The sequence below is a fragment of the Mustela nigripes genome, chromosome 14 (genome assembly GCF_022355385.1).
Source record: "Mustela nigripes isolate SB6536 chromosome 14, MUSNIG.SB6536, whole genome shotgun sequence".
Lineage (NCBI taxonomy): Eukaryota > Metazoa > Chordata > Mammalia > Carnivora > Mustelidae > Mustela > Mustela nigripes.
In genome coordinates, this window is record NC_081570.1 from 5,149,860 (window position 1) to 5,163,635 (window position 13,776).

At 46.7% G+C, this 13,776-nt stretch overlaps 1 protein-coding gene across 1 annotated transcript; it reads right to left on the reverse strand.

Moving 5' to 3' along the window:
- Positions 1-525: 525 nt before the first annotated feature.
- UTS2 (urotensin 2) lies at positions 526-5,343 on the reverse strand. The gene is made up of 4 exons (XM_059376688.1): positions 5,241-5,343; positions 3,196-3,306; positions 2,092-2,135; positions 526-671 (listed from the first exon to the last, which is right to left on the reverse strand). Exons 1-4 carry the CDS (start codon positions 5,341-5,343, stop codon positions 552-554), a joined length of 378 nt encoding a protein of 125 aa, XP_059232671.1. The 3' UTR covers positions 526-551.
- Positions 5,344-13,776: the final 8,433 nt, after the last annotated feature.

Below are 13,776 nucleotides of genomic sequence, written 5' to 3' on the forward strand. Positions count from 1 at the left end.
GTGCTCCTGCAAGGGGGTTTGTGTGGGGCAGGGACAGAGGAAGAAGCAGACTCCCCAGTGAGCAGGGAGCCCTGGGAGACCCAGAGCTTGATCCACGGACCCTGGGATCATGAACTGAGCTGAAGGCAGCCAGCTTAACTGGTGCTTAACTGACTGAGCCACCCAGGCGCCCACAGACTTTTTTTTAAGCAATAACATTAGTTGTGATTTTTAAGGTTGAGAGGACATAAAGGTAAGATAATGTTTAAACAATTTGTAGTGTAACTCTCTTAGCTAAATTTTACTTTTGCTTCTGTTCACTTACTAGCTTCACTTTTTAAATTTTCAGAGAATTCAAGGATAAATTGATGGAAAGAAAAGTAATAAATTTTCAGGATACATTTATAAGTAAAATGACCACTCATGATATTTGCAAAACATACAGGATTTATTTTCCAAATAATAATGAGCAGGGTTAAGTTTTTTTCTATACTATTTTCAAATCAGGCATTTTTGTTTTTAACTTTCTAAGATGGTTGTTTTTGGGTTGACTAGTAGATGTTCATTTCACTTCAGACACAGTATTTCCAGAAGCATTCAGAAGGAGACCCACGTTTCTCATCTTGTTTCCTGTATCTGGCCAAAAGATGACTCAGGAAAATGTTAGGATCTCGTCCAGAGAAGGCTTGAAACTAACCCCACAAACAAACAAAAAAAAGAGGTTATCAATGTATTAAGACCCCAACAAGTAAGAGGAACCATAGTTAAGACTTAGGACCTCTGAAAAGTGTCTGCTCTGTCATGTGGTGTGTAATTGCACTAGGAACCTGGAGTGTGGTGGTTCTGGAAAGGGGTCCAGCCCACTGATGGCTGTGAAGTTCCCCAAGCCCTCACTGACCCATCTCTATTGAAATACTCGGTCAGTAACATGTTCTGTCCATTTATTTATTATCTTCTTTGTGAAACAGATCTTGTATTTCCCCTGAAATGAACTTCTCTTGAAGTGTGGGCCCTGAGTATTGTCGCTACTGCAGAACGGCACGAGCAGATCCAACTAATCACCTTTGTGATTTTAGAATCTTAGCCATCTTCCTTCTACTCAGAAGAATATAAACCTGAGAATGATGACTTTTACTTCGTCACCTGCAGACACCACACCGACCCCTGCTGGGTGGTTTCGCCCCATTGGGACCACAGGCCGTGTCTGCCGTCTCTAGGATGCAGTATGTCCGGTATATTTTTACAAGGATGCTAGTGGGTACTACACCAAAAAAGATGTCTCTGGCCAAAATGTTTGGGAAGTTCTTGATTAAAGTTAAATAAGTTTACCTCGGGATTTCGTGGAGGTTTCGGTGTGCTGACATAACAGAGGATCACCGAGGTGGGAGAGGCTAGAACAGTGGGCATGGTCGATTGGCTGCTGGGACTGGTGTACCCACAAACCCTTCGGGAAGCACGTAGAGTTTGGGGGTGTTAGTGATGATGGTCAAGTGCAGACTTGCCTTTCAGCATCGGAGGCCCTCCGGGAATTGCATGCCATTTCTAGCCATCTACTATTATCATTCCCCGGTTCCCTCTCCCACTCTTTCCCCCACACCCAGAGTACAGCGGGTGCCCCGCCCTCGGTGGCCCGTGCTCCACCTGCGTGTTTGAGCACAGCGCTCTTCCACTTAGACCCTGCACCCAGCGGCTGGAATGCGCATGCGAGTCACCCGTGGTTCGTGCTGGGGCGGGGATTTTGACTCCCTATGAGATTCTGCATTTCTCACGAGCTTCCCAGTGACACCAGGGCTGCCGGCCCCGGGCCACGTGGGGGGATGATGAAAGAGCTCGCACAGGGATGACAGACCGGAGAGTAGGGACTTATCTATTGTTCATTCCCTTAAACTTATTACAGTAATTTTTACCCAAAACAGGCTCTGGGAAAATGCTTGTGGTCACATCTAATACGGATCAGAATTTAGGAAAGGTAATGCTTTGAAATAACACCGATTGGCCAGTTACTTGAAGGGATGATTTCCACCCAGGACACAACCCAGTTCAAGAATTCAGGATCCTCTAAAGTCAAGGTATAAAATGCTTCACCTGACCGTCATAAATAGAGCCACTTACCTTTTTCATGCTTCCTCTGGTGTTAGCAATGTTGGTACCGAGACCTGGAAAACAGTATTCGGAAACCATTCATCATCAGATCTGTGATTTCCGGTTTATGCTTGTTTTTCTTAGAATATTACTAAGTCACGTCTAATTTCTGATCTTCCTGTTTTCACGCCGCAGTGATGTTTCCTTGAAGGCCGCCAGGCAGGGCCCCTGTTCTTTCTTGCTGACGGGAGTCCACAAAGGGCGCTGCTTTCTCCCCAGGAAGTTAGCAGCTCAGTAGTTTATTGGAAACATTTTAAATGAATGAACTTCTTTCTAGTAAATGTTCCATTCATTTAAAAATGTTTCCAATAAACTACTGAGCTGCTAACTTCGGGAGAATGCAGCGCCCTTTGTGGACTCCCGCTGCCGGGGTGGTTCAGTCAGTTAAGTGTCAGACTCTTGAGCTGGGCTCAGATCCTGATCTTGGGGTCAGGCTCTGTGCTCAGTGTGGAGCCTGCTGAAGATCGTCCTCCTCCCTCTGCCCCGCACCCCACCCCCTTCTCCAGGGAGAAAAAAAAGGCTTCATTTCCAGAATGTCCTGGGAATTTGTGTCTGTGCGTAGAGTACAGTCAGAGAAAACCGTAAAAGCGGACAGTTGATTGGTGGCCATGTGCGACTGCGGGGGGCCGTTTACCCGGCCTGTCTCCTTGCCTTCACAACAGCCCTCGGAGGTGGCATGTGTCCCAATCCCACCTACTGATAAGAAACGGAGGCACCAGGTGATTAAGTAGTTTGCCTAAGATTTTAGCAAGAGGGAAAGTGGGATTTCAAATTGCACTTACTGGAAACTGCGATAACACCCCCCTTCCCCTCCATATAAATCCGTGCAGGATAAAATATATATACATAAGCTGGGATGGCACAGAGAGCGCGATGCTGGCGAGGAGTTGGGGAGAAAGAGAAAACACAAGATTGCAGAGCCGTCTCGACCCCACAAGGGGAGAGTGGCGGGCAATTTATTAGCCTGTTTTATAGGTCATCTTTCCCTTCCAAAACGGGTTTTTACCTCATCTAGTGGAGAAGAGAGTAATTCAGTAGCAATAAAATCACCGATCCGTGCAAGAATTCTTTTACCTGCCTTCCTGAGACCATCACCCCTCTCTGCCCCTGACATCTCCAGCAGCATTTGCAGGAGGGACACTCTCTCCAGTTCATCCAAGGCTGATCTCGTGTCTCCATCAGGTGCTACACAGAGTAAAATAGGGGTTAGTCACGCTGTTCACCCTTCAATTACCTGTTCCCTATTGTGTTCAGGGGGGCTCTGGGGCAGGGAGGGAATACTAGGGAAGCCTCCAATGCTGTGTTCGTGAATTATCATTGGTGTCTCAACAGAGAGGTGGGGAGGCTACGGTCCGATTTGTGAGCCGGCAGCACAGAAAATCAAGAGAAGGGCATCTAATTCTGACTCTACGCCTTTGCCCAACTGCTCAGCCACCCCAAATAGGAGAGCAGAGGCTGAGCCACAGGGCCCATTGAAAAATGTTTCCACTGGAAAAGTGGTTCTCTTTTGTTCCTATTTCTCTTCTGCTGCCCGTTACCTTTCATTTGTGGATGATCTGAGTGATAGCATAGGTAGGAAGAGGGAAGGGGTGCTTTTCTGGGAGCCAAGACTGTCCATGTTCTTCTGATAACCAAATAAGATGTCAGTACTCCTTGTCTCTCTGGCCTTCAAGACTTGAAGACCACCATCATTAGAAAAGAGTCAGCCTTTAAAATCCTCTTTAAAGACTTTGATAGTAACATTTTTAATGTGAGACTTGGTCAGCTGAATATAAGATGTATGGCAAGTGTGCGTGCGAGGTGTGGGACGTGGGAGGAAGGCAGAAGGTATGCTGCGGGGACACTTGGCACCAGGATGGCTCTCTTGGCTGGCAGCCGCAGTGCTGAGATCAGAGGCTCCGGGAGCCCCAGAACGCCAGCTGGCTTTCAGCTTACAGATGCGGTGTTACGACCTCAGCTGGAAGGCATTACAAAGGCATCCGAGCACATTCGCAATATTTCTGAAACATATTAATGAAAAACCTGTAAAATTCGGCCACGTGTCTTGATACTCATTTATGTAGGAACAACTAAATTAGAAAAACTGAGACAAGAACTTGAAGGGAGGCTGTCACCTGTTTAGGGTTTGAGTAAGATGCTGCACTCATCAGAGCTTTAAAAAAAACCTTAATATGTACATTTTTTTAAAAGGACAGTGATAGAGCCAGTCTTGATTTCATCTTGTGCTTGCCTCTCACTGTTCTTCTTAAGTAGCAGAGATTCAATAAAGTTAATGCCTGTTTTGGGCCGCTAACACAACGGGAGGTCAGGGGTTGCAGCCGTGGATGGGGCATGTGTGAGTAGCCAACAGTGCTTGGCCATCATCAAAAAGCCTCTTGGGAGAAACTTTGGAGACTAGGAGTGATAAAATCAATGGCATAGAAGAGTTTTTTCCTTTAAAAAAAGTCTAAAAGTACCCCAAATTAAAGACAAGATAAAATCCATTTAAAATGTTTATGCATCAGTTGTTTTATTCCTTAAACTAAATTAAGAGGAAATAGCCAAATAAGTACTGACCGATTCTTTTTTAAATTCAACTTATACTTAAACTGAATGAGATATAAATCAAAAAGGACAAGATACTTGAGCTGGAAACCAATGTCATCCCAAGCTCCAAACTGTCCCTTTTTTATTCCTTAACGAACATTTGTGTTTCATGTAACACATATCAGATGATTACTTTTAACTGAAAATGGTATAAAATAATCTATAATTGGAACAAACAAATTCTACATCCAACCAGTTCATTTAAAATAGAAACCAAAAGGAATTGATGTTTAAAATGTCATACAATTTTTTAAACTGGAAAAAAAAAAAAAAAAGTTGACCAAAACAAAAGTTTGGGTTACAGAAATAACAGGAAATAAGCAAAGCTACCCTTTTTTTCTCTTCCGTTTTAGAATGAAAAAAAAAAAAAAAAAAAGCCTAAAATGGATTGTAAGGGTCCTCTAGGATTCTATCTATAGCTAGGACTGAAAAGACTTCTGCAAACAAGAATTCCCATTCTTATCTCTAACTTTGCATTTAAGACCCTTGAAGACTCTTCCAAGACTAACAGAAGGGAAACAAATTCAATTTACCTGAGAGCCGCAGGGTCTCTTCCCTGGAGTCAGGGACAGGCAGAGCAAGGAGAGGATGTAAACATCCCATGAAAAGCAAACACCAGGGGATCAGCTTATACATGCTGGGCAAGAGACAGGAGTCTCCCTTCTTGGCTTCTGTTGCTCGGAACTTCCAGCTTACTCCTTATTCTGTGATCAGTGGTTATATATATGATCCTATGACTCATTCACCCCCTCCAAAAAATTAAATTTATTGGCTATGAAGGCTAAAAGGCAATCACTTTGCATTGATGTAATTTTTCAAGGTAACAACTCACAGACAATAAATAAATTTGCTGTCAATGCCTAGTGTACAAAGTAGATATAAAAAGAATAGTTACATTTATGAATCTGGGCAAAGGACTGACAGCAATAAGTCATAAGTCAAAGAAAGGGTCACGCATGAGTTGAAGTGGCCAAGGCAAGAACATGGATGTCTGAGTCCTAGCAGGAGTGACACAGAGCGTGACATGGAATGTGTTGGTTTCCCTTTTCTTAATCAAGAGCGATAGATGAATTGTCCTGTTGTATCGGAGACTGCCATGGCTGAAGAATGACAATGTGCAGATTAACACTTAAAACCAGTTCTTTAGTGAAGTTAAGTTAAAATGCACAGCAAACCTTCAGGCTCAGAGCAAGTCTTGAATTTCAATATTGTTCATCAAGGAGGAATGAAACACACGCCTGAAAACCTCACCAATGAATATTTCCTGTGACTGACTGCTCCCCTTGGCAGTCTGCTGGCCTGGCCCCAGCCTGGACCATCAAATGGCCTCACCGTGGGTGTCCTTGGGTCTATACTCCACCCCACCAGCGTCTACACAGCACAAGTCGAATCATGTCAGGTTCTTGCTCAGAACCCCATATGGACCTCAAATAAAAGTTAAAACTGTGGAATTACTAGAAAAACAAAATCACGAGCCCCTTCCCAACCTTAAGGCAGGTAGAAGTTTCTTAGCTGAGACATCAACCACATAAGCAAGAAATGGATCAATTTGACTGCTCCAGAATTAGAAACATCTGCTAAGAGATACCGGTAAGAAAATGAAAAGACCAGTCCCTTCTAGGAGAAAAGTCAGAATACATATGCCTGATGAAAGATTTCTCCATAGATATAAAATATATATACATAGAAAGAACCATAACTCAGTAAGCCAAAAACCCCATGAAAGGAATAAACACATACTCCAAAAGAGAAGGTATACAAGTCTCTAATAAGGACATGAAATATTCCACATCATTCTCATCAGAGAAATGCAAATTAAAATCACAGTGAGGGGCTACCATACACCCACCCCAGTACAGCAGCTGTGATCAGAAAGACTGATGATCCCAAGCATTAGAGAAGGAGCGAGCCCGTGGGGGAACGCAAAACAGCACAACCTCCCTGGAAAACAGTTTGTAAGTTTCTCATAAAGTTAAATATCCCTTAAACTGTGCAAACCCTGAAATCCCTCTGCAAGGTCTCCACATACTCGAGGGAAACAAATGCATTGATCCGAGAATCACTTGCACGCAACATTCCAAGCAGCTTTATTCCCAACCCTGGAAAACTGCAAGCAGCCCAAGGTCCACCCACAGACGAGTGGACAAACAAGCCGGGCTGAGCTGGAGGATAGAATTCTACTCAACAGAACTCTACCCAACAGCAGCTGGTAAACACGACAGGGTGGGTCTCAAGGATTTTGGGCAGCGTGAAGTAAAGCCAGACCAAGGACAGTACCTGTGGCATGATTCCATTCAGATGACATTCTAGAACTTGCAGCACACTTCTGTGGGAGGTGAAGGGTTGACTGTGCAAGGATGAGGGAGCTTTCTTGGGTAATGAAAATGTCCTCTATCTTGACCAAGGATAGGGCTACATGGTCATAGATATATGTGGACCAAAACTCATCAAACTCTACACTTGACATGGGTGCATCATCTTGTACGTGACTGATCCCTGATGAGGCTGATTGTCTCTTAAATCCCCTGTAGCTCCTATTCCATGTTTCAGTTCTTCCAGTGCTGTTCTCTGCTTACAGCTAAACGCGACTGCTTCCTGAACACATTCCTGCCTCAGGACCTTTGCCATGGCTGCTCGCCACCTGAAATGTTCTTTGCTTGATGTGCACCTGCCTCCCTTCCTCCCCTCCTTTGAGTGTTTGCTAGAATGTTACATCCTCCATGAGGTCTTCCCTGACGGCGCTACTTAAAAATCGCAACAAACCTATCCCAGGCATTACTCATGTTCATGCCTCTCTCAGCTTATCCCACCGCACTGAGCCCTCCGGCCTGGTTACATATTTCAGGTCCTTATCAAACTAGAGGCACTTAGTAAATATCTGCTGAGTCAGCGAGTGGGGCACCATCCCGTGTCGGGCCATGTTTCGGGGGAAAAGCAGAGAACAAAGTAAGTTTCTACTCTCGTGAACTTTCCTGCCAGAGGCAACAGACAGCAAAATGAGTATTTGCGATGATAATTTTTTACTGCTACGGGGAATAAAGCAGAGTGAAGAGACAGTGCAGCGAGGCTGGTGGGCAGACAGGCAGGCAGGAGGCCTCTGGGAAGGGGGACGGGGGAGCACAGACCCAGGTGGAGTCAGGGAGCCATACACGTGCAGGATCTCCCAGAGGAAATGGAGGAACGGCCTGGAAGCGGGTGGAGCACTGGCGGGAGAGTCGCATCCCCGGTGGGGGGTAGGGGGCCGTACTGCTCATGGGCAGGATTGGTCCAGCCCAGACCCCTGGATGGGCAGCAGGGCATTGTCAGTGCTGGGACAGGGACACGGACAATGTCAGGGCAACTGCGCACACAGTTCTGGCAGGACAGAAGGTGGTCATCTTCAGACTCCTCTAGCCATTCAGCAGATGTCTCAGCGCCCACAACACACCTACACTGCCGGGTGCACGACACAGCTGTGGACCAAGATGACAGAAAGAGGCACTCAACCTGCGGGTTGGTGCCAACAGAAACCACACTTGCCTCCCTCCGTCCATCTCTCTGGCTCCACACTTCCTTGCCTTGATAAATCTCTGCCCATTTTAGCTCATTCTTTGTTTTCTCTTTGCAAAACTGGCTTTCTTTTCTTTTCCACATGTATTTGACCAGACATACACCCCACTGACCCGTATTTGCCTTTCTTCAGTTGAAGGAGATCAGCTCCGACACAGTATCTTTAAATCCAATTTGCAAATTCCTAGAAGAGAGGGTTCAACGGGCCCAGTTCAGCAGAGCTTTTGCTGAACATCCCCATGGAAGGTTCCTGGGGCAGCTCATACACAAGAGAGGACTGTGGCCCCACCAGACATCCCAAACTGAATACAGTATGGCAGGAGAGAAAATACACTTACACCTGGTAAGCCTGCTTCCAGAAATTTACCCTAAGGAAATAATACAACAGCAGCAATGCATCAGCAGCAGCCTTAGTTATGGAGGCCAAGACGTTAGATCAAAGACCGCAGACTGAACTGCATACAAGAGTCAGAGGTGATCATGTAAGTGAGCGAAGCTAGCTTGGTGAATGCAATAGGGAGTGGTGGGGAGTGTGGCAAAGTAGAGAGCTTATGCTCTCTCTAAAGGTGGACTCCTGCTGCTAGTTGCCAAATCTTGATATTAGAAATCTGGATTTTAAGGGCTATCCCTTTGTCTTGGCAACAAATTCAAACTAAAAAACAAGAATGACAGGGGCGCCTGCATGGCTCAGTTGGTTAAGTGTCCAACTCTTGATTTCGGCTCGGGTCATGATCTCAGGGTCATGACATGGAGCTCTGCATCGGGCTCTGTGCTCAGTGGGGGGTTTGCTTGGGATTCTCTCTCTCCTCTGCCCCTCCCCTTGCTTGTGCACAGTCTCTAAATTAATTAATTAAATTTTAAAAGAATGACAAAAAAAAATGTAAGCCCACTATGTCTTCAAATAGTACACACCGACAAGCCATAATTCACCTTTCAGGCACATGGTTCTTCCCTAAATACCTAAAATAAGTGTGTAAGTTTGAAGATCATGGAGCTTAGAAACTTGGAAAACAGGGCTGACTGGGTGGCTCAGTCCCTTGGGCACTCGACTCTTGGTTTCAGCTCAGGTCGTGATCTCAGGCTCCTGGGATGGAGCCCCACATGCTGGCCTCACGCTCAGCATGGAGTCTGCTTGAGATTGTCTCTCCCTGTCTCTCTTCTCCCTTCTGCTGCATATTCTCTCTGTGTGTGTGTCTCTCTCTCATATAAGTCTTTAAAAGAAAAAAGAAACTTGGAAAACAGAATAATGTTAAGGAATTAGAATACAAGGAGACTGTGGGAAAAGGACAGTGGACAAGAACTGGCATGTAATCTCGCAAAGGTGAAAGTAGCTGTGCGAGGGTGACGGTGGTTTCTTTCAGGTGCTGTTGCATTGTACACGTTGCATCGCTATTTATTATGTCTGTCAGTTACACGCGTCTGTATAAAGCATTCAGGAAGCCAAGTCCTGCCGTGGGGGTCAGGAAGCAGGCAGGCAGGGGCTCGGGGGCGCTGGTGCCCCTTGAGGACGTTTCTGGGAGAGGCTCCTCTTCTCTATGGAAGGGGCTCCCTGCCAAGCTTTGTCATCCTCCGGTGACTCAGGGGTACTTCTGACAGTTCTTAGTGATGATTTTACAGGATGGCCTAATTAAGTTACTACTAAAAGCTTAAGCTCAAAAGAAAATTAGCTTCTTTCCTTCAGCAGACCATCAATGACAATGTCACCTTGTCCCAGAAACATACTGATACATCACTCAGTCCTAATGGTCCTTGCGTTAAGCAACGCAGCTCTGTGGTTACAGCAGAACAGGTATGACTGATGATGACAACCTTTCGTGGTAGGGAGGTCCCTTTCATTAGTTGCAAATTACCTTTTTTTCCCCCAAGGATTTTCATTTCTTTACTTGAGAGAGAGAGAAAGAGAGCACAAGCACAGGGAGGGTAGAGGGAGGGGCGGACTCTCCACTGATCAGGGCCCCCCACCGGCCCACAATGTAGGGCTCCACCGGGGGCTCGATCCCAGGACCCTGGGATCATGGCTTGAGCCAAAGGCAGACGCATAATGGGCTGACCCACACGGGCACCCCACAAATTAACTTTTTAAACCAGAAGGGAATTTTTTGTGTCTTTGAAGAAGCAAACAGTGAGTATGACATATTTGGAGTGACTCGTGCCCATGGAGCACCAGTGTCCACTGGATAAACATCGGAGTCAGAAATCTCTGTTCTGTTTTGAAACTGATCTGAGTTCACCAAAGCTGCTGCTGTGTCTGTCTGTGAGTCCCATGGGCCTAACTTTTGCGGATAGTCCTCAGTTGTGAGGAGAATTTGATAGAAGTGACTCTGCTTAGTGTTTCAAGCCTGTCCGGTGCTTCCTTAGTGAGCGCTGTCAAAATTCAGGACAGTCAATCAGAAATGCGTTTGTGCTCTTCAAACACTACAGCGATTATGCTGTTTTTGAAGCCGACCTGGGTCCCTGACACCAGCACAGCTCCCATTCAGATGATGTTTCAGACATCATAGGGGTCCACTCTTACTTCTATTAGTTGCAGGCTCTTGGGTTCATTTGCATGAATGCATATTCATGAAAAATTTAACCTAATCTATATTGGATATAGACTTAGTTTATGTTAATGTATATCTGGAGTAACCATTGCGTGTAAAGAGCTCCTGAGTGCCTCCCTTGTCAGTCGCACTGGGGCAGTATCCCTCGGGAATCACAGTCGCTCCCACCCCCCAGGAGAATCGGGGCTTCGTGGGAGAGGTGATCGGGGACTGAGTGAAAACACAGCCTGAACCGAAGCCCTGACGATGTGCTCGGTGTGTTTGCAAAAGGCTGGACCCAGCTTGCCAAGACCAGAGGGGTAGTCACCTAGATGATTAGATCACATCGCCAAGTTAAGGAATTTGGATTTTTGTCCTTTAATAGAAAAGAGGAGAGACAAGGAAGGGTTTGAAACAAGGGAGTTGTGTCATTCAATATCTAGGGCATCAGAAGGTGACAGGTGCTGCAAAAAACTGAGTAGGCTCAGGAGGGTGGTGGTAGGGCACGGGGCCATTTTGGGTAATCAGTATAGAAGGAAAGGAAGAGAGTGCCATGTGCTATCTGGGAAAAAAACAAAAACAAAACATTCCAGGCAAAGGTAATAGCAATTGCCAAGGCCCTGGGGTAGGATTGGTTTATGCCTTTTTGAGCTTTGAGCAACACCCAGGAGGTCAGCATGGGTCCAGCAGTATTAAGGGGGAGAACAGTGCGGGCTGCAGACAAAAGATGGTAGCGGGGCAAATTTTGGTTCTTTTTGGTTATTTTAAGGACTTCTGGCTTTAAAGTGAGTAGGACAGAAGCCCTTTTGGAGCAAATATATGGCCGAATGTGAATGATGTTTTAAAAGACTCAGTCTGGCATAAGGAGGTGGGCACGGGGGACAAGGTGGAAGTGGAGAGGCCGCCCTCTGGAGGCTGGAAGGGCGGGGGGTGAGAATGGCCAGATTCTGCAGCTGCTTGAAGGACGAACCACTAGGATTTGCTGGCGAATTGGCTGCCACACACAGACAGGCATGGAGGATGCCCCAGCGCCCTTGGCCTGAGAACCTGGAAGGGCGGCCTCGCCCGTAACAAAACGGGGACAGTCGTGGGGAGCGCCGGCTTGCAGGGGATTGTCGGGAGTGGTTTGGACATATTGGTTTGGGGGTCTGTTAGCGCCCCCCCCCCCCCCGCCCAGGCAAAGGTCGAGAAGGAACTGGACGCACACAGGGTCCAGGAGGAAGACCTGGGCTGTAGATAGAACCTGGAGTCAGCAGGGGGTGTGTAAAGGCGTGTGGCCACACACATCACCAAGGACGTGAGGGCAGACAGGGGAGCAGCGTGGAGCAGGTGAGGGCCCAGGAGACTGACCACGTCTTTGGCAGGAACAGTTTTGATGGCACCAAGGGTTGAGAGGCTGATTAGAATGGGCTCAAGAAATAATGGGGAAAAGCCTAGCAGGTTGGGCACTTCCTCTGTTGGTGGAATAATATTGATGATGTCAGTGCGGGTGTCCAGGTTCTGCGTGTTGTGCGCAGCACATGCCCAGGTCTCCAGGGTGGCGGGCAGAGCTGCGGCAACATCCCTGCTTTTCAGATGATGGAAGGGAGGCTGCATGAGGTCCAGAAGCCTGCCAAGCTCCTGCGGCGTGTGATGAGCACTGGGCCTGCTCTAGGACCCCGTGTCACCATACTTGACATCCTTCACAGGACCTGACACTGTGGGAAGTGGGGAGCTCTGTGACCGACCATTTTCAGGGTAGCCCCGGGTGCTCAGGGGTCCTTATGCTGCAGGGGTACATGAGAACTGGGCGAGCATGGCCCTGCCCACCCCTCCCCGGAAGAAGGGTGACCACACGAGAAAACAGCAACGTGTCCAGTGATACCCGCCCTACTCAATGGGGCTAGATTTTTATAAACTCTAAAAAATAAGCCCTTCCATTTGCCTTGAAAATGTCACATTTCCTCGGGATCTCGCGTTAGTAGTATAGTGGTGAGCATAGCTGCCTTCCACGGGATCTCGTGGGCAGCCGCAGGAGGGCTGGGTCTTCACTCTCAGGCATTGATTTTCTAGCAGAGACGTCCATCCCCATCCCTGTGACCTGAAGGCCACTTTCCAAAGGAGGGTGAGCTGCCAAAGCAGGACACTCTGGGTCTGGACTTCACGCGCCAGAGGATGCGTCACGAGTGACGGCGACAGGAAGGGTGCTGGGCAAACACCCACTCTCGTTATTGATTGGATCCATCCAATTGCCTGGGAGCCCCGTGTAGGCATTGTTCAAGGGAATGACTCAAATGTCACCTGAATGATGCCTGAATGGCTTCAGCCAGCACTTTCCACATTTCTGATGTCACAGGAGACTTTTCGTTGCAGAGAATCTTAATTGTGACTGAGGGCTGGATGTGGGGTGAAGCAGAGCGATAGGTCTGCTGGGAGAGTGGGCGCTGAGCCGAGCTGGGCCAGTGGGGTGACTTTTTCATGATTACTGTTTCTATGTCCCTTCCTTAACTCGTAGGTAATGGAAGGTAGCCTGTATCCTTGACACTTCTATTCCAACTCAGATCATAACATTAAAACTAAATTCTTCACAGGGCACCGGAGTCCCTAACTCATAGAACTATTTGATGTTTCAGCTGAGAAAACCCTCTTGTCCCCTGAAACAGTAACGCAGCTTTCTTTTCCGAAGTCCTCCTATATTTCTTGCAGACCTGCTCTAAGATCAGAATTTAGTTCACCTGAATCCTCCAATGTAAAGATGGAGAGAATCTCTCAAGTTTCTAAAAATATAGAATATTGAACTATTGTTTCCATGAAAATCATTTCATTTTTATTACTTGATTTTTTGCAATGTCTTCTAAATAAAAACAAAACAAAACAAACACCAAGAACACAGTGATAGCCAAAGAAAGTTGGGGGTTTTTTGACTCATCTTAATAAAACCTTATATCATGGGGAACCATTCGGTATCTCAGTAAGGAGGCATTGAAAAGGACCTAACTGATCTGGGGTGGGGGATTTG

Bases quoted from the DNA above. Each gene is read 5' to 3' on its own strand.
- UTS2 (XM_059376688.1), bottom strand. From the start codon at position 5,343: ATGTATAAGCTGATCCCCTGGTGTTTGCTTTTCATGGGATGTTTACAT. The intron at 3,307-5,240 runs GTAAATTGAATT...TACTCTGTGTAG, and splicing joins AGAGACCCTGCGGCTCTCAG to CACCTGATGGAGACACGAGA. The intron at 672-2,091 runs GTAAGTGGCTCT...TTGTGGGGTTAG, and splicing joins CCAGAGGAAGCATGAAAAAG to TTTCAAGCCTTCTCTGGACG.